Raw genomic sequence first — 25252 nt, 5'->3', positions numbered from 1 at the left:
TCGTACGAATAATTTCAATGAAGTGTGGAAGAGTACTGATGAAAGAGGTGCGATTGTGGTGTGTTTTCAGAACAGGAGGGATGTTTTGATTGTGAAATATACAGTAAAACCTCGTTAATTCGAAGTAGTTGGGACTCAAAAATCGGACTTCGAATTACATGATTTCGAATTAACCGCCCATTCGCAATTCAGAAGTACCAACCCTCGCTGCGTTACAAAATATTCAAAGGCCCGTTACTGCATGCAGTTAACCTTGATTCACAGTTTATACCTTTCAAATGCCATGAAAAAAGAACTATTTCCAAAATGTATCCAAGAAGGTACATTTACAGTATTCAAATAATGCACCTGGATATCTCACTGGCAAACATAACCTCACGCAACGAAAGAAAGAAAGAGAGCAAGAAAAAAAAAAAAAAGCACGATTCAAAGACGAGAAATCTATGCTGGCTCCCATGTGCAAGTACTTTATTCATTGAATTACTACACTGTAAGCATTTTAGATGCCTTGTATTTACACAGAAAGTGCCCGATGTCCATAAAATCGAACTTTCCTATGACTATCCTTGTACGATTTCCTGCCATGGCACTTCTCTTGTAGTTCAGAAATGTAAACACTTGCCGCGTCACAAAGTATTCTAAGACTCATTAATACATGCAATCACCTCGATTCACGGTTTAAACCTTTCAAATGCCATGGGGAAAAAAATATTTCCAACATGTATCCAACAAGGTGCATTTACAATGTTCAAATAATGCACTTGGGTAAATCACTTACAAACATAACCTCACGCAACGAAAGAAAAAAAATCACACAATTCAAAGATGAGGATAAATTATGCTGGTTCCCCTATGCAAATGCATTATTTTTTGGATTTCTGTAATGTTTGCATTTTTAGATGCTTTGTACTGGCATGGAAAGTGCCCGACGCCAATAACATTGTGGCTTATCGATCTTTCCTATGACGAGGGGATAAAGTTTCTCGCTTCCATGTGCATTGCGATTGCAACGCACTACAATGACCCCCATCCCTCACACTAGTACGATTCTCCGGCTGGCACTTTCTCCTCTAAAACCATATGATCGTTTGCGCTCGCATTAAAATAAAGTAATGCAGTTTCATCGGCAATGACAATATTGTTCGGTGCATACGAATTTATTATATGAGCCACGCTTTTTTTTGTTTTGTTTTTTTCGTCAACTGTCGGCATCGCCAGTGCTCGCGGATTTTGTTTTCCCGCACACTGCCCGGTGCGTGATATTGCGGCGTTCCTTAAAAGTTTTAATACAAAAGAATTCCGATTTCATTCAACTTAGTGATCATGAAGCGCACTGTAGATCCACCGAAGTGAGTGTACATGTGGAAAGCTACGGTACCACTCCACGTTCCGGAACACGCGTTCCATTATGACGCGGATAAATTTTGAGTTGAAATTACTCTGTAACATACAACTGTTTTAAAATGTAAAGGCAGTTTCGAATTAAAAATCTAAATTTCGGTAATTGTAGGCTACTTCGAATTTCGAATTATCCATATTTCGAATTAAACAATTTAAATAACATGCAAAACTGTATCTCATGTTTCCGGGAACGAGACATTCTTCGAATTAGGCGGGATTTTGAATTATCGAGGTTCTACTGTATATGTGTTCCGAATGAAAGTCTGTGTAAGTTGTGTGTGAAAGAATGGGAAGAGAGTTTTTGTGTGAGATTGGCAACCATGGTAGATCTACCCTTAGCAGAAGTGGTATCTTCAAAGGTGATTGATTTAGGGAGGTAGAATTTAAGGAAGGCAGCTGATAGGAGGATGATGCAGCAGGGAAGGCATCATGGAGATAGTTTTGAAGTAGGGGAGGAGGTGTTACTAAAGGTCCACACATTTCATCTGCAGACAACAAAGAAATTCATAAGTTTTTTAAATTGTATCAAGGACCTTACACAGTAGGTAAGAAAGTTGGCAAGTGTGCTTATCACCTGTTGAATAACAAAGGTGACATGATTGGTACACACAAAATTTACAATCTTAAGAGGTATGCAAGGTGAAGTATTTAAGGTTCAAATGTTCTGTATGGTAAGAAGAATGTGTGAATTTTCTTTAAATCTTGAGTGAATTTGACAGGCTGTGCAGACTTCTGAACTGAAAAGACTGTGATTTGCTCAGATGTTCTGTATATAATCTTCACAAATCAAGGGGAAGTATTGCAACCGTACGTATGTACGATCCCCGAATTTTTAGGTTAGAAAATTTCGTATATAGTTTGTAATGTTAAAATCATGTAATTTTGTTTATTTAGAATGTAAAAACGTAATATTATAAGAAGAATGTGTAGTTAGGGAATATTGCATATGTGCATCATTATATTTTGTATAAATTTCCGTTTGGGTAGGAGTCTGTAAATATGGCCTAGCTGTAAGGATTGTGCAATCGGGAAAACAGCGACTATATCGGGAAGGACGGTTGAGGTCAGTTGAATGTGTTGCAACAAAGTGGCTTGGAAACACGGGGTACGGGAGGTAGAATAGGCTGAAGAATTGGAGTGGATCAATGTGGATGTACGTGAGTGGACGTTCAATGTCACATCAGACGCATGATCGCCAATACGAGGGCTTTGTTTTAAGCGAGGTTGGGTTGACTGAGTGACGCGTGAAGATGTGCCTCTGAGAGCGTTGCTACCAGTAAACTTTTCTGGACGCTATGACCACGTGTAGCAAGCCTATATAAGCATGTATGCGTGTGTGGCAAGTCATTCTAATGCTGATTCTGATTCTAATTTTTTTTTTTGCTAGTTGCTTTACGTCGCACCGACACAGATAGGTCTTATGGCGACGATGGGACAGGGAAGGGCTAGGAGTGGGAAGGAAGCGGCCGTGGCCTTAATTAAGGTACAACCCCAGCATTTGCCTGGTGTGAAAATGGGAAACCACGGAAAACCATTTTCAGGGCTGCCGACAGTGGGAATTCTGATTCTAATGCTGATTCCGTGTGTCTCATTCGGACCGTTGCACAGGAGCTACATATTTTGCGCAGTTTCCAATGCGATCTTCTATTGTTCAGCTTGAACGACTCTACATTTCTTCATAAAGTAATTCATCGTCGGCCGAGCATGCTGTTTCAGTGGGAGAAATGTGAGGCGTGACACTAACCGGTGCAACAATCGGTAAGGATCCAAGATGTCGATGAAGTGTGTAGATAAGGTTAGGGATGCTCTTCGTAAAGAAGGTTGCATCCGTACGTAGAGAAAGTCGTCGTACTTTTCTTTACCAGATTAGGCTTTTCTTCTGCAACAGTAGAGTGCAGTGCGACTCTTACCTGAAGGTATGATAAATGTAAATAGTGAAAATAATTTTATGGTGGTTTGAAAATGTTTGTAATTTGCCTTTATAAGTGGCAAACACGAGTTGGTCTCGTTATGTGTTTTTTTTAAATTGGTGTTTTTAGTGGTTTGTAATTTGCCTTGTAAACGGCAAACACGAGTTGGTCTCGTAAAGTGATGTTTCTTTCTACATGTTGGTGGTTTGTAGACGTTTGTAATTAGACCTTGTAAGCGTCAAACACGAGTTGGTCTCGTAAAGTGATGTTCCTTTCTTCATCTTGGTGGTTTGTAGATGTTTGTAATTAGACCTTGTAAGCGGCAAACACGAGTTGGTCTCGTCAATGATTTATTTTTGTATGTGGTTTTTAGTGGTCTGTATATTTGCCCTTTGTAAACGGCGAACAGGTGTTGGTCTCATCAAGTGATGATTATTGAGGTAATTTATATATATTTTTATTTATTTTGGGAGTAAAGTCATGGAAGTAAACTTGCAGTGAATCTTTTATTAGTAGAGTATGGATGAACTTGACATGCTACCCAAATCTAATTTCAGGGGTAAACAGGTAAGGTTAGAAAGTAAGTCTGGAGCTTCGTCAGCCTGACTGCCGCCTTGGGAGAGGGAGTTACTCATTGCTCTACATAGTTATATATTCCTGTAATTGTTTTACAGGTGGCGCCCAGTCTTGGTATTTACACTTATTTTAGTCACCGTTTATTCATTTCATATTTTCAAAAGCTTGCAATCGTTACAGTGCATACCGTGGAGGCCACCGCGTACGCTATGTGGAGTCACCGGCAATGTCAATGCACTACGAGAGACTTTGTCTCATTACCAAAAATTGATGCTTGCCTGGCCATCAGATGATATAGATGTTGATTCCCATAGGGAACCATTTATATTGGTATTATAAATTTACTCATTTGGGACAAATATTTCAGGTGACTGAAAGTGACTGAAAAATAAATGGTACGTAAGGGAATATTTCCTTTCACAAGTAAGGGTAGGCCAAAGTGTTAGATGCAGAAATATTGAGACTATAAGAGAAGGTGATGATATTGTGATTTGGGGAGAAGACGACAGGAAGGTTCAAGAACAGTTGAATGTGGTGAATGGGAAGATTGAAGAATGTGGATTGAAAATAAGTGTAGAAAAGAGTAAAACTCTTGTTATGACGAGAGGGGAGAAAGAAGGGAAAGGTCAGATTAGACTTGCAGACAAGCCCTTGGAAGTAGTGGAAACGTTTAAATACCTGGGGAGTGAATTAATGGAGAATGCTCGACTGGATGCTGAGATTAGTAAAAGGATTCAAGCTGGAAGTTGTTTCTATCATAGTGTAAGAAATATGTTATGGGACAAAGATGTGCCAATGGAAGCAAAGGATACTATGTACAAGATGTATTACGTACCCATAACAACTTACGGAGCAGAAACTTGGACAATGACAAAGAAGGATGAGAGTCGAATACAGGCAGCCGAAATGAAATTCTTGAGGAGTATGATACAGAAGAGTAGACGAGACAAAATAAGGAATGAGAAAATCCGGGAAGAAATTGGAGTGGAAAAAATGAATGATAGAATAGAGAAGAGCCGACTAAGATGGTTTGGGCACATAAAGCGAATGAGCGACGAAAGAATGCCAAAAAAGGTGATGGAAATGCAAATCCAAGGAAGGAGAGGCCGTGGACGACCTCGATTGAGATGGAAGGATACCATCCAACGCAGCATTATAGAAAGAAACCTGGACTGGGACACAGTGTTGGAGGAGGAGTGGTGGAAAGACCGAAGAAAGTGGAGAGGAACCATATTTGCCCCTACCCGGCTACAGCTGGATAAAGGGAAATGATGATGATGATGATGATGAAGAGAAGGTATCTAAAATAATGATTCTATAACTTTTTAAAATATTATTATTGTAACTGTTAGGTTCTTCAGTTTGCTGAAACTAATTTTGAATAAATACATTTATATGCTATCTGAAAAGGAAAAGATAATAACAGAATTTTACCTGAAAAATAAACAAAGTAATTAAAATAGAATTCTATTATCAATTTATTTATACAAAATTAGTTTCGGCAAACTGAAGAACCTAACAGTTACAAATTAAATGAGTCAAAACTGAAAACAGATTTCTTCAGATATTAGAAATAAATAAAATAAGGAAAAATCTATAACTTCTCTTGAAGCTATGCTGCAGAACTACAAATGTGAATCAGCTGATTAATTTTACTTCACTGTACATCAGAAAGGGGAGTAGAAGAAGAGTGGATTTCATTCAAGAACACCCTAGTTTCAGAAGCTGAATCACTATGTGGACAGACAAGTGCAATATGCAGGGAGAAAGAAACACCATGGTGGACTGAGAGGGTAAAAACTGCTGTGAAAGAATGAAATGCAGCAAAGAAGGGGCTAGATAACGAAAAACAGAAAACAGTCCACCAAGAAGGTGAAATTCAGTACCTAGCACAGGAGTACAGTAGAACATCGATAATTCAAAATCCCGCCTAATTCGAAGAAGCTCTTGTTCCCAGAAACATGAAATACAGTTTTGCATGTTATTTAAATTGTTTAATTCGAAATACAGATAATTCGTAATTCGAAGTACAGTGTCGTCCCCATTACTGAAATTTGGACTTTTAATTCAAAACTGCCTTTACATTTTAAAACAATAGTATGTTACAGAAAATATTTCGACCTTAATCTCGTAGGAAGAAGACCACAGGGAAGACCAAGAAAATGTTGGACAGAGACTGTAAGATCAGATGTGGAGGAGAGAGGATACAAATGGGAGCATGTACTGGATCAGAAGATGTACGATGACACATGGCGAGCGCTTGTACACCATACCCGGTAAACTGGAGTTGGGAAATGATGATGATGATGATGAGTATGTTACAGAGTAATTTCAACTCGAAAGTTATCCGCGTGATAATAGAACGCGTGTTCCGGAACGTGGAGGGGTAGATTTCTGCACATACACTCACTTCGGTGGGTCTACAGTGTACTTCGTGACTGCTAAATTGAATGAAATTGGAATCCATTTGTACTCAACTTTTTAAGGAACGCCGTAATATCATGCAACAGGCAGTGTGTGGAAAAACAGAATCTGCGAACACTGGCGATGCCGACAGTTGACGAAAAAACGTGGCTTATGTGATAAATTCGTAGGCACTGAACAATTTTGTCATTCCTGATGAAACTGCATTACTTTATTTTAATGTGAGCCCAAACGGTCTTATGGTTTTAAAGGAGAAAATGCCAGCCGGGGAATCGTACACGGGTGGGGGGTGGGAGTCATTGTAGTGCGTTACAATGCACATGGAAGCGAGAAACTTTATCCCCTCGTCAGAGAAAAGTTCAATAAGCCACAATGTTTTAAGGGCGTCGGGCAATTTCCATGCCAGTACGAAGCATCTAAAAATACAAACAGTACAGAAATCCAAAAAATAATGCATTTGCACAGGGGAACCAGCATAATTTATCCTCGTCTTTGAAATGTGTGTATATTTTTCTTTCATTGCATGAGGTTATGCTTGTCAGTGATTTATCCAAGTGCATTATTTGAACATTGTAAATACACCTTGTTGGATACATTTCGGAGTTTTCTCCCTGGCATTTGAAAGATTTAAACTGTGAATTGAGGTGACTGCATGTATTAATGGGTCTTAGAATACTTTGTGACACGGAAAGTGTTTACATTTCTGAAGTAAGAGAGAAGTGCCATGGCGGGAATCATACAAGGATAAAGTCAAACGAAAGTTTGATGTTAAGGGCATCGGGTACTTTCTGCGTAAATACATGGCATCTAAAATGCATACGGTATAGGAATCCAATGAATAAAGCACTTGCACATGGGAGCCCGCATAGATTTTTCCTCGTCTTTGAATTGTGCCTTTTTTCTTTTTTTCTTTTGTTGCGTGAGCTTATGTTTGCCAGTGAGATATCCAAGTGCATTATTTGAATACTATAAATGTACCTTCTTGGATACATTTTAGAAATAGTTCTTTTTTCATGGCATTTGAAAGGTATAAACTGTGAATCAAGGTTAACTGCATACAATAACGGGCCTTAGAATATTTTGTAAGCGGCAAGGGTTGGTACTTCTGAATTGCGAATTGGCGGTTAATTCGAAATCACGTAATTTGAAGTCTGATTTTTGAGTCCCAACGACTTCGAATTAACGAGGTTTTACTGTACCGGAACTGGAACAAGAAACTACAGCAATTCTCCAGATTTAAGACGACCCCAACTTTTTCCTTAAAAATAAAATTAAATCAGGCCTAAAAAGTGCTTTGTAAAATAGTATGAATGCCTTTCTTACTCATTTTTAGACTATCTTTGCCTTCGCGGCAATGCCGAACATTGGTTTTAGTAATGCTGTGTTTTCTTGCAGCTGCACAATTATTTATTTCTGCAGGCTTAATAGCCATAAACTTAAAAATGGCATGATGAAATCAAAGAGAACCCGTTGAAAATTTGCTGGCAATACCAGTTCCACGCATATCTAAAAGACGACGATCCAGTAGGAAAATACAGTAAAGTCCGTTATAGAGAGAATTCAGAACGGCGAAAAATTTACTTCCTATAGCTATAGCGGATTGTCGTTATATAGGATTTTTCACAGAAGTCAGGAAAAACCTCATACACATTAAAACCGACATGAAGCTGAAATCAATTTGTTGCGTTTTTGCGGATGATGTTGATGTCCTCACTACGGCTTGTTTGTTTGTTGATATTTTTCAAAATCCGATAGTCTGTGAAAGTGTGTTTAATATCACTCTGAAAAAATTACAGTATCACTCCAAAAGCTTCTGTGGCAAAGTTTCAGTTTTCTTCATAGACGGCATCACCTAACCTAACTGGATATGTATCACAAAAATATATTTCAAGCGCATGTAGAGAAATGATAACATTCTCGCTAAAAATTTACATGGGAGAAAATATAAACTATCCTCTGAAATCAGTTACGTACTCTCACATATCTTGAGGTGTATCACATTATTTCTTAATTTCAGTATATAACATTAAAATTAAGCGATCGTTTACTTAAGCTTTTATTTCTAACGAGTTAACAACTACTATCGATCATGTTATTTAAGCATTTATTACAAAAACATGCTATCCTCTTTCATTTTGAATTTTCTTTGGAGACCAGCTGTCGACGGGTATTACTAATAGACTCCAACACTGCCTTTGAATGTCGATGAGAGAGTTCCCAAGTGTGCATAGCGAGAAAACGATACTGAAGATGTTCGATCATATTTTGTGGCAAACATTTCAGTTTTCTTATTCAAACAGTGTCACCTAACCTAACTTAACCGTACTATATGTATGATGAAAACATATTTCAAGCGCCAGTAGAGAAATGAAAACCTTCTCACTATAAATTTTTTTTTGCTAGTGGCTTTACATGACACCAACATAGATAGGTCTTATGGCGATGATGGGAGAGGAAAGGCCTAGGAGTTGGAAGGAAGTGGGCGTGGCCTTAGTTAAAGGTACAGCCCCAGTATTTGCCTGATGTGAAAATGGGAAACAACGGAAAACCATCTGCAGGGCTGCCGACAGTGGGATTCGAACCCACTATCTCTTAGATGCAAGCTCACAGCTGTGCACCCTTGTAAATTTATTAGCCGGGGTAGGTAGTGCAGATGGTTGAGGCGCTGGCCTTCTGACCTCAACTTGGCAGGTTCCTGGCTCAGACCAGGGGCATTTGAAGGTGCCCAAATATGTCAGCCTCGTGTCGGTGGATTTATGGGCACTTAAAGAACTCCGACGGGACTAAATTCTGGCACCTCGGCGTCTCCGAAAACCTTAAAAAGTAGTTAGTGGACATAAAACAAAATAACATTATTATAAATTTACATGGGAATAGTCTTTCCGAAATTTAACCACATGCGAGAAAATATAAACTAACCTCTGAAATCAGTGATGTGCTCAGCCATATCTTGAGGTGTATCGCATACTTAATAAACTTCAGTGTATAGTATTTAAATTAAGCGTTTGTTTACTTAGCCTTTATTTCTAACAAGTTGACAACTGCTATCGACCACGTTATTTAAGTATTTATTACAAATATATGTACTCCTCTTTCATTTCTAATTTTCTTTAGCGAACAGCAGTTCACGGGTCTCCAACATCGCCTTCGAATGTCGACAAGAGAGCTCGCAAGTGCACATAGCGACAAAACGATACTGAAGGTTGCATTTTGCCACAAACGCTTTAGTTTTTTTTTTTTTTTTAAATTCAAACAGCATTACCTAACCTAACCATATGTGTACCATGAAAACGTATATCAAGCGCCAGTAGAAAAGTGATAACCTTCTCGCTATAAATTTACATGGGAATAGGATTACCGAAACTTAACGAGCGTGAGAAAATATAAACTATCCTCTGAAGTCAAAGATACACTGTGCCATATCTTGAGGCGTATCACATTCTTACTTAATTGCGGTATTTAACATTAAAATTAAGCAATCATTTATTCAGCCTTTATTTTTAACGAGTAAACAACTGCTATTGGACAAGTTATTTACGCATTTATACATGTTTTCGTTCATTTTGAATTTCTTTATGCAACAGGAGCCGACGGGTATTAATAATCGACTCCGACATCACCTTCGAATGTCGACGAGAGTGTTCACTAGTGGACATAGCAAGGAAATGATACCGAAGATGATTGAAAACACATAATCGCTCGTAATAACGGATGTGTCAGTGATAAGGCTCTCACTGTAACCAAAGGATAATACACAGTGTAATATAGGAATTTTGAAGGGACAGACAAAAACTGTCATTATAATGGGGTTCTCGTTATATACTGTATTCGCTATAGCGGACTTCTACTGGAGTAAAAAATAGAAGAAGTGAGCACGGAAAAATCCTTGCATTGGAAACAGATAACGGGAACCTGGTGAAGACAGATCAAGGCATCAGAGAAGAAATGAAGAACTACTTCAATACTTTGTTATATGGAGAAAGTCTTCGAAATGATATCATCGAAAACTGCAGTTTAAGTGCAAGTGATGGAGCAAATACCAGCTAACATGGCTAGAAATGGAGTCTGGGCTGAAGAACTTGCGAATAAGTCCTCAGGGTTTGATGATCTCACTGCTGACATGATAGAGGCAGCTGGAGCACAAGGCACACAATGGTTCTATAGATTTCTCTTTGTCATCTGGAAAGAGAAGAGGATACTAGAGGACTGGATAAAGGTATCATTATTCCCGTGTATAAAAAGGAAAACAAGAAGAAATGTGCAAATTATAGGGGCATCACTCTCCTTTCTCACTAACTTAAAATTCTGGAGAAGATAATTGAAAGAAGAATCAGGAATATAGCAGAACTATTATTGGAGGAGGAGCAACATGGGTTTAGGAAGAACCGAAGCACTGGGAATATGGTAAGAACTTAGTGATGGTTTTTATGGACATCGAGAAGGCCTACGACAGTGTACCTAGAGAGATAATCTGGGAATGCCTAGAAAGCAAAGGTGTGCCAAACTTCCTGACTGATGAAGTAAAGATGCTCTATTGAAAATGCTTACGCTGTGTTCAAGTAGGGGATGGCAGATCAGATTAGTTTGAAACCAAAAGAGGACTCAGGGGGAAGTGGCTTGTTACCACTCCTGTTCATTACTGTCTTCGAGTGGATCATAAAACCCATCAAAAAGCATTGCAAAGAGCCTAACACTCTCAGATTAAGTTCTGATCTGGGGAGAAAGTGAAGTAGAAGTACAGAAGAAATGAAATCTTTGGAATGGTAAGTTTAAAGAATATAAACATCAGTAAAACAAAAACGGTTGAAATGACTATCAACAGGAAAGGCACACATTCAAACTTCTTCCTGGAGGGAACTCTGTTACAATCCATTTCTAACTTCAAATATCTTGGAAGTATCATTTCAAAGGATAACACAATAAACCAAGAAATACTTAACAGGACTAAAAAGCTTCCCAATTTTATTTTCAAGTGAGAAATCTACTCTGGGATGATAAAATACTCCAGAAAGCAAAACTGACCAGGGTTTATACCTACTTCATTCCAATCCTCACCTATGGACTCGAAACATGTACCCTACATAATAAGGCAAAAAGGAAAAGCCAATCAAAGGAAATGAAATTCTTCAGAACAATGAACCAAAAGACCAAGAAGAACAAGACTAGAACTGAAGCAAACAGAAAGGAGGCTGGCATCAAAGTACCTGTTACGGAGCTTTCAGGAAGATGCAGGCTACAATGGTTTGTACATGTTATGAGGACGGATAGAACGAGAACGGCAAGGAATTACTTTGACAGAGAAGTTAAAGGGGAGAGGCCAGTTGGGAGACCAAGGAATCGAAGGATAGACACAGTGAAATCGAAGGTCAAGAAGAGAAATGTCAAGTGGGAGGACATAAAGGAACAGAAGCTATACTTTGATAGGAAGAAGTGGTGAGCACTTGTACACAATACCTGAGAAACTGGAGCTAGGTGGTGATGATGATGATGATGATGATGATGATGATGATGTATGTCAACAGTCTCATATGGCTATTGGAGAGGCCTGGTGCAGGTCTTTTGAGTTGACAACCACTGTGACCAGTGTGTCTGTGAGGATACTGTCTTACGCAGGACAATTTTTAATGGCCAGTGCGTCCTGTAAGGATAGGGCCCTAAGCAAGATAATTTTTATAGTAACGAGGGTATAAACACCCCGTCCCCGAACCAATGAAGGTTAAAATCCCAGACCTGACCAGGAATCAAATCCAGGACCACTTGGAACAAAGGTCACCATACTAACCAGTTACCCGTTTAGCCCAACTATGAATATGTACCCTGTCAAAGACTTTACACAATCAATAAAAGACAGGTCTGTGTTACAATAATACTAAAATTTTGCCTGTACATTTAACATTTTTATCTTGGATAGGTATACAAAGGTTGAAATTTGGTCAAGTTCAATTTCTGTTTATCTCTGTCGACAGCAAGGGAAAATTAATGAGCATAATTTCTCAAAACTCGTTATTTAATTTCTGTGATACCTTCTGTAAAAGACTGGAAGCCTTTGAGATGTGGCACTACCGGAGGATGCTGAGGATGCCACAGACAGATCATATTATAAATACTGAAAGGGTTAAAATAAACTTTAATTACTGTAATAGTAACACATATAGAAAACTAGTTGTTGTTTCAATCATTGATATGGTCATGACATTCATAGATGTAAGAAAGGCATACGATAGTGTTCCCAGGGAGAAGGTTTGGGAAACGATGGTCAAAAAGAGAATGGGTACACAAACTGTAGAAATGGTGCAAGCACTGTACAATTGTGTCAGCAGCGTACAGACTCCTGTTCGAAAGATGGAATGGATTAGAAATTAAACTGGACTAACCCAATAAAGGAGAGGTTATGGATGAAGTTGTAAAGAAGACAAAGGGGAAAAAAAAAAGATGAAGTTATTACTACTTGCAGACAATATTGTGGTCTGGGGAATGAACAGCAAAGAGGTACAAGAACAACTTGATGCACTGAATGAGTGAAAAGTATGTATGAAAATCAGCGTAGAGAAAAACAAGACCATGGTGGTATCAAGAGGAGAAAGACAAGGGAAAGGCATTGTGAAAATTGGTGGTCAAAGCCTTGAACTTACCAGAGTGTAAGAAACTTTGTCTGGAATAAGAAAGTACCAAAGAAGTGTAAAGAGATAGTGTACAAACTCTATTATGCACTCATATAGACTTATGCAGCTGAGACCTGGACAATGACAAGAAGGGAGGAGATTAGAATTCAAGCCAGCAAAATGAAATACCTAAGAAGTATGATAGGAAAGACAGACTGAGAAAAGAAGATGGAAGATAGGTCAGAATGGAAAACCTAAATGAGAGAATTTATAGGAGTAAACTAAGATGGTCTGGAGTTGTAAAGAAGATGGAGGAAAATACTAAAACAGATGATGGAGATGAAGTTTGAGGAAAACAGAGTGAAAGGGAGACCCAGAACAGGGTGGATCGATTCAATAAAGAGGGGTGCAAGAAGAAGAAACCTGGATTGGGACAAAACGATGGAAGAGGAATGATGGACGGAGAGAGGAAGGCGGAGAAGTGCCATAAATGCCCTGACCTGGCAGGAGCTGGATAAGGGGAAAGAAGGAGGATGATGAAAGTTCTTTTTTTAAAGGAAAGCAAAGTTTAGACAAACTGCATAGAAAATGTTGAATAAGAAATATTTTTCATTGAAAGTAGTGTGTTAAGAAGGCAGTGAAAAGCAAGAGTAAAATATTGTTAAGTATTCCTCACCTGTGGCAGTGTTATGGCATACAGATTACTGTACATGATCAAACTGCTTCTTCTTCTTCTTCTACTACTGCTTCTTCCTCTTCTTCTTCTTCTTCTTCACACTGCAGTTGCTGTCGAACAAGCTCATCCACTTCCCATAATTCTAGAGCATCATTACCCAGTAACTGAGTCCTAGTAGCTTTCTTCAGTGCTTTCAGCTCCGCCATTACATTCCTGCAATAGAGAAGACATTTCAACTTGTTTCTCAGAAGAACATCTGATTAGTAAAACAAAACTTAAAAAACTGTCAACTTCATTACATCATTTCCAGCAGTCAGTCTGTGAACATTTGTGAATTTATTAAGCACCTGTACAATTCACTATTAGCAAGTAGCTCTGTGGCCTCATTTAGCTACACACCTCTTTAAAAAAAAAAGTCTAGCCATCGTAACCTCTGTCTCCCTTTACTTCTCATACCCTTTAGCATGCTGACCTTTGGTCACAGGGGTACTGGGTTCAATTCCCATCAGGGTCGGAAATTTTAACCGTCATTGGTTAATTTCTCTGGCACGGGGGCTGGGTGTATACGTCGTCTTCATCATCATTTCATCCTCATCATGACGCGCAGGTCGCCTAAGGGTGTCAAATCATAATATTGCACCTGGTGAGCCGAACATGTCCTCGGACACTCCCGGCACTAAAAGCCATACGCCATTTCATTTTTTTTTTTTCTCATACCCTCCACAGCCAAGTCAATTATTCTCATCCTCCTCCATTCATACCACATGAACCCACAACAGACACCAGTTTATTTATGCATACAGCTAGACCCATCGGGTTTATTCTTAATATAGTCTGCATGTCTTCATCAGTAGGGAAGACCCAACAGAGATTTTGGGCCACAAAGTGGTACCCTTGTTTATGAATGTGCAGCTATTTTTTAAAAGGTCCTGTGAGGACCTATGAATCACAGCTTTTTATCCTTTTACCTAGCTTTGCTTTTTCTCAAAGAGTAACTTACTCTAGAAATCAAAATGTACTTGACAAACCAGTTTTAATGTGATTAGTAGGGCCCGAATTTTAATGAAAAGTTTTTTTTTTTTTGAGTACTTGGAGAGGATGCTTAGTAACAAATGTATTGTGCAATAAATATGTTAAAATTATTAAATATGTTTTTAAAGGTCATCATAATGTATTTTCCCCTGGATTTTACAGCATAAAGTCATTTTTAAACATTTAGGTGCATTTTAAGTTTTTTTTTGAATGTTCATAATTTTATAAGTCATTGGATGAACAAGAATAGCAAGAATTAAGGAAGGGATGAGGCATGGTTGTCCACTCTCATCATAACTTTTCAACTTGTTTACTGAAGAAGCATTATGTGTTTTAAAGGAAAGGACTAAGAGAATAAAGATAAATCGGAAAAGAATCCACAGTATTAGCTTTGCTGATCACATTCCCATAGTAGCAGACTTTGAGAAGGAATTAAATACAATGTTGAATGTTCTGTGTGACACACTGAAACATTACAGAATTAAAATCAATAGTAAGGGAACCAAAAATTTCAATTGTAAGCAAAGATGGGGAGGGGAACTAACACAAATAGTATTAGAACAACTGCAACATTTCTGTTACTTAGGAAGCATTATAACCGAAGGCAATAGATGCACCATGGAAATTAAAAGAAGAATAGCTCTTGCTAAACAGACCTATCAAAATAAAAGAAATTTTTAAACACATACTACCCATATATTGGAAAAACGGAAATAGATTAGATTCATTGGAAGCAACTGAAATGTGGATTTGAAGGAAAATGACGAGGACATGTTGGACATTAAAAATCAATCAAGATGTTCTAAGGGAAGTCAATGAGCAATGGAGACTGATAAAGAATATGGAAAGAAGGAAGTTAAAACTTGTAGGTCATATCCTGAAACATAATGACTTTCTGGTAAACATCTTGATGACGAGTGCAACATGTACTCGCCATTTTCCTTCAAATGATCGGATACAGTTAAATGTTCATTTCAAATCACTTTTATAGCACCTGTATTTCTAAGCCATAAAAAAATGTCACTGTAAACTTCCTTGGACCAACACATATACATACTGTAGTTCTGCACTGTCCAATCTACTTTCATTAGCTGTTCCCTATCTATGCAGCAGTTTTAATCTTTCTTGACCTCGATGCATTTTTATGTACAGTTTGTGTACCAATTTTGAAGAACCCGGAGTAATCCCCTCAGCGTCATGCAGTTTGTATAGAGCTTCGCTTTTAAATGCCGACAGCTCTGAGGCAGCTGTGCTCGTCCATACAGTTAGCCGGCAACTGGAGGACTTTTTAAGTGCATGATGTTTTGTTGTGCAGTGCAACTGAAATGCCAAAACAAAAACAGTTAACTGCAGGCCGTTCAAAATGGTATGTGTCTAAATTCAGTGAAAACCCATTCTCAACTGATGGACCTGTATTGTTTCGTAAAGTGTGCGAATTTAAAGTTGCTGCAGATAAACGGTTCACTGCACATGTTCGACACGGAAAACATTTGTAAGGATGATAATAATACAAACCAATTAATGTTAAAATAAAGTGCTTCAACACTTAGTAACCAGTCATCTTGTATTCATAAAGAATTGTGTAAAGTGCTTGCTGGTGCAAATATTCTGCTAGGAAATCTAAATAATCCTAAATTAAGTGATTTCCTTGAATGCCACATGGGTCACACTATTCCAGTTGAATCAACACTGCATAAAAACTAGCTGCCACAATGTTATATTAAACTGAATATGTTAGTGTATGAACGGGAAAGGAATGTACGTATTAACTGACAAGACTGCAGATTCAAGACTAAACCCCATTGCGCAACAGCCCCTACCAAGCGACCGCTGCTCAGCCGAAAGGCCTGCAGATTACGAGGTGTCGTGTGTTCAGCACGACGAATCCTCTTGGCTGTTATTCTTGGCTTTGTAGACCGGACCCGCCATCTCACTGTCAGATAGCTCCTCAATTTTGATCACGTAGGCTAAGTAAAACTCGAACCAGCCCTCAGATGCAGGTAAAAATCCCTGACCTGGCCAGGAATCGAAGCCGGGCCTCCACGTAGGAGACAGGCATGCTACCCCTACACTGCAGGGCCAGCAATTCACAGGGGCATTATGTAGGTAATGTAGTGATAGGGACCTTAGAAACTAATTGTCCCAGACAAACTTTTCTTCTGACCTCAGAGGTTTTGGCAGCAGTTAACCAGCTCTCAGATATGCAAACGGCTGATAAATCTATGCGTTTAATCCATAACTGGAACACTTGGGTCCTCAGGAGCCACGCAAGAATTTGTTTGGGAATTAACCTGCAACAGTTGCCTACCCTGTTATGCAGTTTCCGCTACTCTCCCACATCTCAGTATTGTCTGTAAAAATTGTGCACCACTGAACATTTAAACCACCAGCCGCCACTGGTGTCCATCTACCCTTTCTCTTGAATACGAACGTGGATCACTCACGGAAATTTTGTTTTAGGCATTCGCTTTAGAACGATGTAAGGTGCAAGCTTTCTGCCATCAAGCACTGCAGTACCGATACATCGTTGTTTCTTGCTTCCAATAGCGCGTACGATAACAGTGTATGTTCCTTTCTTATCGACTGTTCGACTTTGTGGCAAATACTGATTGGCGTCTGACCTGCGGTTCCTATAAGGGAGAACAAAATAATATTCCTTCATTTCATGCTTCTCAATCACAAAGCGATGAAAATGGTTGAAATCATTCGTCATTTTTTGGCATAATGTTGACCCATTTATCTTCATAAAATTAATCAAGCCTCGGCTAACCTTCAAATCCGAGACACTGATTCCATTTGCTGTGGCTATTTCTTATTCTTTAAAATACAGCATTTCGTGAGAAACGGCTTATCCAACATTGCGTAACAAAATCATATTTTTAAGCAGATAATCCTCTACTTGCGGAAACTTGCTGCTTTTTGGTCCACGAAATGCTTTGCGAGACATTTTGGCCGCTTGAAGTGCACTTCTGTTACCACGGTAGGGAACGTTTCATTTGGACACTGAATACTTGCTGCCCGCTGCTCTATTCCTGTGTGTTTCGACGTAACTGATCACTGCGAGTTTGTATGATGCGGTATTACTCCAATACTGTAGACTGACAAACAATTTTGAGATGACAGAATGTCACGTACCCTAAACACTCGTAAAACTAGTGCAGTGGGATTTCCTGACGGCTAGTAACAGCACGTTGCTCTGTGTTTGGAATGCCCGCTTCGCGATAGGAAGCCTGCTACTTGAGTAGTTGACATCTTTATTTCGAAACGCATCTGGAGCTGAGTGATGGATGTTCGAAGTTGTGGGTGCGTCAAATACGTGAACATTTCTTTTTCTCCACTTTGGACCCAAAATTATTGGGATGCGTAAATTATGCAAGGGCGTTAATTACGCGAGAAAATACAGTAGTTTCCATTATTAGACGGTAAAATGAACGGAAATTTATAGGTACAGTAGAACCTCGATTATACGTTCCCGGAAACTACGTTTTTCCGTATTATCCGTTCAAATTATGTGGTCCCGCGAGCATCCTAATTAAATCACGTTGTAAAAATCCTGCAATATCCGTTCCTCGAAGAAACGATTTCCCGTATCAACCGCTCAGAAATTTCAGTCGCATCAACACTAAATCCTCGATCACGCGTTTTTCAAGAAACTGTATCTCACGAAAGGATGGCTACGGCATACTTGCGGATCTTGGTGTTAACGTGCAGTCATTGCAGTAATTTGAGGAAGCGGAAAAGCGATTGATGGTGAAATTGTATAAGGGACCATCTTAGCATCGCATTCGGGTGGTATTGTTGAGAATCGAAATCATAAAGCAGAGAGTGTCCACAACAACAAGAAGGAGACAGAGCGCATTTCGACAGCTCTACTTGAAGACGGAACGAGTTTCGTCAAATGTTCGTACTTGCAAAGCATCTACATTATGTCCAGGGTTAGATGTTTAATTTTTTTTTCCCCCCGAGTGTATCGCCGAACAGGTTTCCGGCACTTCCCTCAGGGCATTGTATAGTCACTGAGCTTTCAGGCAGGAATCTGAACTGCTCCTTCTTAAGCAACACAAATTTAGTATTTTAATATTATCGTATACGATTACGTTATCGAGACCAGAACAAATGTTGCACCTTACATACATAAAGCCATGGGAGGTTTTGGGATTACCCATTATTGTTTTGGTCCTAATGTAAGACTAGGAATTTCACATTGCTGTGTTAAAATGTTAAAACCGCAGTCGTTTTATTTGCGCACGTTACATGTAAAAACCTTTGTATCATTTCCCACTCGTAACGACTTGGACTCTTGGACAGCGAACGCGTTTTTCAGCTGAGCTCAAGGTCGCGAATAACAGCAAATTCGGAAGTTTTGATGATATTTTTTTCTCCTTCCAATTTCACTGTGATTAGTGACGGACATAATTGAATATAATGCATTCGAAAACCTGAGAATCGATATTACATTCGAAACAATATTCTCGAGTTCAACATAACCTTTAAAAGTCGATGTAGGCCTAATTTGCGCGGTACAAGATTTCCACAAACTGATTACCGGTACGAACAGTATACCGGTGACCAAATTACAATAGAAGATTGAAAGAAAAAGGGATTTCGCCATCATGTTGGGCGCTTTTGTGTCCAATGTGCTTTATTTTATTAGATTAGAGAATTAAAAAATATTTGTGGTCGATTGTTTGACTTGATGTTATTAGGTTTTTCGAACAGTTTGACCGATCAAAGTTGCTGAACTGAAAGAAGTTTTCAGAGGAAACCGACGAAGTTTCCCCGGTAAAACTGAATGTAAAATTTCGAGAAGTCGCGTACCGGTAATTAATGTTTGAAGCCGGCCCCGCGGTCGAACTTGCTTGCCTCTCACCCGGAGGACCCAGGTTCGATTCCCGGCCAGGTTAGGCATTTTTACCTGGATATGAGGGCTGGTTCCAGGTTCACTCATTCTACAATTACCTTTAATTGAGGCGCTATTTAATGGTGAGATGGCGACCCCGGTTTAGAGAGCCAGGAATAACGGCCGAGAGGATTCGTCACACTGTCCATGCGTAACCTCGTAATCTGCAGGCGTTCGGACCGAGCAGCGGACGCTTGGTAGGTGGAAGGCCCATTGGGGCTGTAGATTGGTTTGGTTTAGGGGTGTTTGTAAGATTTTAAGTATACATATTTCTTTTTTGCGATGTTTAGCCAAATTGTTCATGCTTCATTCATTCCCGGATTTTCCGTTTTCCCGTGTTGTACGTTTTTTTTCCGGTGGTCCCTCCAAAAACAGAGAATCGAGGTTCCACTGTATCTCTGAACACTTGGAGATAATGTTTGTTACATTTTATTGGCCAAAACGAGAAAAAAATGCCAGAAGCTGTCACCGACATGAAACCCCCTTAAAAACATTCAACTCATTAAAATTATGCACTTAAATACGTGAAACTACCACATACAAAACAATTCAATAAGTCCCATACATTATTAACGTATGACTGACAGATGGGGAAAGCATAGAAATGCAGGAAAAAACACGTGGCCTATAATCCGACGAAACTACGCACAGAAACGATGTTAACAGTGCGCGAACAGCACAATGACAAACTCATTCTTTCGTCCCGATTAACTGAGTCGTTAGCGCGCGCTAGCCTCTTGCTTACAGGACGATCGCCGCCCCGAATCCCTAGCTGTAACAAGCGCACAAGCTGCTGTGGTGAGCGGAAAACACGATGCACGAAGACGACGGACGAAACACTCACGAAATAAAGTATTAAATAAATACGCTTGAAAATGAGGTTTCGTAAATTACACAAGCACGTAAGAATTTATCCTTTATCATGGGGGAAGAGTATTGGCCGTACTAGAGGTTATATTAGTAAAAAATCGGAAGAAGTAAAAATAAATCAGAAAATTGGAAGACGAGTTAAAAACCGGAAAGTTTCTGGGTAAATCGGAAGGGTTGGCAGGTATGCTAATGCTAAGGTAAATAAATTACTCACAGCTTTGCAGATGTGTTTGCAGTATCGATGAATTCTGTTGTGATATTATGCTCCTTTACATGTTCTTCATACTTGCTGAAAGCCGCCTGTGCAGCCTCTAGGACCGGTGTCAAGTCAGGTTTCTTGAACTTTCCAGGAGAATGAGCCAGTAAGTGTAGTAAACTAAAGCCTGACACCAAGAGCAGAGGATCCTAGAAAAGTAGGAGATGAATTAATTCCAAATAAGAAGTGAGATAAGAACACAGGACATAATGGGGGATTAGTTTCTAGTGGTAAAAATTACTCAGAGGCAAGGCACACACTTGCGATTTGTAATTGTGTGATTGCATACCTGCTAAAATGAAACATGTTGCACCATCTTCTGTTCCAACCACTTCAAGCCACTCACTAAAACTAATTTTCCTCATCTTACAATACCGAAGTATTTCAGTAATCTTTGACTTGAAATCTTGTTAACCCGTCGTTTACCTCTCACACAGAGCAGTTTCAATGAAATCCATCACCCAAATGCAAAGAATCAGTGATTCATCAGTTACAGTACGTGCATCAGAATAAATTCCTGCAACAGCAACCCTAAGCAAATGATGAATAAAAACGCAATGTATCTACCATCATTAACCTCAGTAAAAAGTGGGACAGTGCAGTTAATCTATGTATGTGCCTGCCACTATAGTTCCCAGAAGCTAAGTATTCATTTCTGTTGTAGGCTGAACGAATCTTACTGCTATGAGCCTCTACAGCAGGGCCTCTCAGGGTGCATGCACTGTGCACGGTGCAAAAGACGACTTTGCTTGGTTGACCAGAGTGCAGACCTCCACTCCTTGATATGGAGCAATCTGTATCTCTCTTTCCCCACGCCTGTCTCTCTCACTCCCCCTGTCTCCCTCTTCCTCACTTGCTCCGTAGCGCTCCAAATCCAAGCTGAGTTGAGCTGAGCTTAGCCGAGTGACCCAGAGACGAAGCGTTCGCCTGAGCCGAGCGGGACCGATGCACTATGCACAGTAACTCTGCGCCGCTATCTGCACGCGTGAGATTTTGAGCATTTGAGAGGCCCTGCTCTACAGGAAAGGAAACCTCGTTTCTATATTTCTCATTTCATGATGGGGGAATTATTCGGTGCAAGCCTTAATGATGTCTCAACTAGGTAGTTCCCTAATTTGTATTATATATTTTAATTTGTATACATGTACTTCTAAATATGAAGATGACACTGAAGCATTTTAATACCTTACACAGAGTGACCACAAAACAAAGCCACACGCAGGCCAGCTGGACCAGAGAAGGACAAGCGAGAAAATTTTGTCTGCCCTTTACCTTCCGGCAATATAAAGGGTAAAAGAAATCTTAAAGAAACAAATCTCCGTATATCAGAGAAAATAACAATGAAAAGCACTGGCAATGGTGAAACAATTAAATATTTGGAAGTAGATTTTTCTACGACAATCTCTATATATCGTAATAAAGTTCTTAACACACTGACAATGGGCGCCGAACAGATGCTGCTACCCCATGCAGACCGGATAGTTCAAGCCTCCAAGAAAGAAATTACACTGCTGCACTAGGACCACTGTAACTCGAAATGTATTCAAGATATCGACTTTAAGCTTTGAACATGTACTCACTACGTTGTTTCGTAGTCTGTACATTATGATACTTTTCAAGGCAATACCGTTTGTGGCTCCATTCAATAGACTTTCTAAGCACAGTGTAGTATGAATGACATATTTGTGCCATTCGTATACTCATTGTTTTCAAGAATGCAAGGATTTCTTTTTACAGTTACTCCCTGTTTAGGGTTAGCCATTAATCATTAGAAATATCTAATTCACTGTCACTCGTTACCTATTATAACCGGTCTGTCCATTATTAATGACAATTAGCGGTAGCCGTCGGCAACGCACCGTGTTGACATCTGCACGGGTGCTCCAGGGAATAGCTCTACATATCCAACATTATATTGTTAAATACATGAAGGTTTAAAGAAAGAAAGATGAAGCAATAATTTATATTCCAAGACTACACCGTTTGGAACTCATAATCTCGCCCAAATTTGATCAATAATCAAGAAAATACAAGGTGCATAAAAGCGAGAATTCTCATAGCCCGTCACCTACTGTCGGCTGGAAACTACTAGAATTTTCAGGGCTCATCACCCATGTGGTATATCAGATAATGAATCTGCATATAAATGTTGAAATACTTTGTCGTCATATAGGGCACGTTGCCATAGGCGTGCCATCTTGTACAATGATTCTCGGTGTGTAAGAACACCCGTGTATATACAAAGTTTCCATGGCTACAACGATCTACAATAAAAAAATACATTGATATTAAAATACATTGACCTAAAAGATAAACTGGAGAAATTAATCGCCACTCCACTTCTTAAAGCTGGTAAAAAATTAAAGATACTAAATAACTACTGTACATATAGTCAACGCTTGTATATCCATTACAGAATGCCCCACTTGATCAGTTGCCAAAAGGACTCCTTAACCCTCTTGGAGCCAGGCGGTAGTGCAAGCACCCACCCTTTAAACTGCCTAAGTCGATCAGGTCAGCCTTTAAAAATCCAGTCATAAAATGCCAGAGCCGCCGGCCAAAATTCTGTGATATACATAATTTTGAGGCAACCTATATTGATATGCATACACCTTTTTTTTTTACCATATGCTTTACGTCGCACTGACACAGATAGGTCTTATGGCGACGATGGGACAGGAAAGGGTTAGGATTGGGAAGGAATCGTCTATGGCCTTAATTAAGGTTCAGCCCCAGCATTTGCCCGGTGTGAAAATGGGAAACCACGGAAAACCATCTTCAGGGCTGCCGACAGTGGGGTTCGAACCCACTATCTCCCGAATACTGGATGCACTTAAACGACTGCAGCTATCGAGCTCGGCGTGCATCCTTTTGTGACAGCCAATAGTAAACGGGCTACAAGTTATTGTGTGCCTGACCTTGCTTTGGCATTTCTAAGAGGGTCTTCTAGGTTTCACAAGGGTCGTTTGCTGTGTTTACAAATACCGCTAACCGGACAGTAAGAGATGGCTTCTTGCAGTGAGTGGATTTGTGACTGCAAAATGGCAAGTCGTTCACGTGATATTTTTTCAGCAGGTATTATTGACAATAAAATAATGCAGTATTTGGAACAATGTAAAGTTAAATGCGGATGATTTATCGGATAGCAAAAAGCGAATTTAGTTCAGAGAGTAGCGACAAAATTATACCGGATACACCCCCAGAATCACCGCAGCTAAAGAAGAGATGTTTATTTGTTTCTAACGGCACTAAGGCTACTGTTAATACCGAGGTAGATGAAACTAGTGATAACGAAGATGATGATGATGATGTCTCTGGAGAGCATTTTGTGGAAATTTCTCCCAATGAACCCGTCAACATTCCTCAACCTCATGTCTTCTTCATGGAACTTCTTTGACCTAAACATGCCCCTCCGTCTGATTCTGCGCCCATATCATACTTCAATTTACTTTTCACTTTCTCTCTCCTGAACTTTATAGTCACATATTACGTAAATGCCTGTCTCCGCGGGCCAAGTGTAGCGTGCCTGCCTCTCACCCGGAGGTCATGGGTTCGATTCCCAGCCAGGTCAAGAATTTTTACCTGGGCCTGAGGGTTGGTTCGAGGTCCACTCAACCTAAGTGACCCTACATGATTGCAATCAAGGAGATATCTGAGGGTGAGAGGGTGAACTCGGTCTAGAAAACCAATAATAATGACTGAGAGGATTCGTCTCACTGACCATGCATCACATCGTAAACTGCAGGTCTTTGAACTGAGCAGTGGTCGCTTGGTAGGCCAAAGCAAATCAGTGCTTTAGTGCCATAGATATTTTAATTACGTATATTCTGCTGAATTGTAAAATTCTTTTTTAAATAGGTACTTGAACTGAAAACGAAAAAAGTTTTTGGCGAAAACAAAAGACTAATATTAACTATTATTTTTTAATTTTTTTAAGATTCAGAATTATTTTTTATAAAATGCTGTCTGCACGTAGAAAATTTATTGTCAGTATTTGCCATATATCGATATATATAAACACTCACAAAGTTTATCAGTGAGTAAAATTGTCTTGTTTTTACTACTGTTATATGTTTGAATTTTTATTTTCTTTCTTTTTATTTTTCTCGTTCAAATTCATTATTGTACAGAATTGTATTTAGAAACTTATACATAATTATGTATATTCTTTTGAAACATAAATTACTTTTTCAAAGTAGATATTGACATAGAAAGTGTGAAAATGTTTTTCTCTTCCTAAAAATAAACATTATCGACAACTATAACATCAGCAATAAAACGTTTTTGATTCTTTATATCACTAAATCATTTGTTTATCTATGTAGTCGATATGTAGAAAATGTCTTGCTGGTATTTGCCCATACACCGGTAGATATACACGAATTTTAAAATACATGTACTTCCACTGAAAACGTCCCGGCACTTTACAGTAGTAGAGAGGAGGCAGAGCTCTGGCCTCTTCTAGCTGATGGTGAGCAACCGACCAGATCAGCTCCTGGTTTCAAGAGGCTTAAGGACATAGACTAGTTGTTAAAGAGAGCACTCCAAGAGATTCTTTCACTTCCCATTGATGCTCTAGATGCCATGATTTATTCACCTTCAAAA

General features: G+C 39.3%; 1 protein-coding gene across 1 annotated transcript in view; it reads right to left on the bottom strand.

Annotated features, from left to right (window-relative positions):
• The window catches only part of LOC136876077 (condensin-2 complex subunit G2), a 379809-nt gene that overhangs the window by 37256 nt on the left and 317301 nt on the right, over positions 1-25252 (bottom strand). Inside the window, exons 19-20 of the mRNA XM_067149716.2 lie at positions 20606-20796; positions 13590-13802 (exon numbers count right to left, since the gene is read on the bottom strand). Coding sequence (XP_067005817.2) covers positions 13628-13802; positions 20606-20796 — 366 coding nt within the window. The 3' untranslated portion in view covers positions 13590-13627. The remainder of the gene's footprint in view (positions 1-13589; positions 13803-20605; positions 20797-25252) is intronic.

Source organism: Anabrus simplex, chromosome 6 (genome assembly GCF_040414725.1).
Source record: "Anabrus simplex isolate iqAnaSimp1 chromosome 6, ASM4041472v1, whole genome shotgun sequence".
Taxonomy (NCBI): Eukaryota; Metazoa; Arthropoda; class Insecta; order Orthoptera; family Tettigoniidae; genus Anabrus; species Anabrus simplex.
This window is presented reverse-complemented; position numbering and strand designations above follow the sequence as displayed.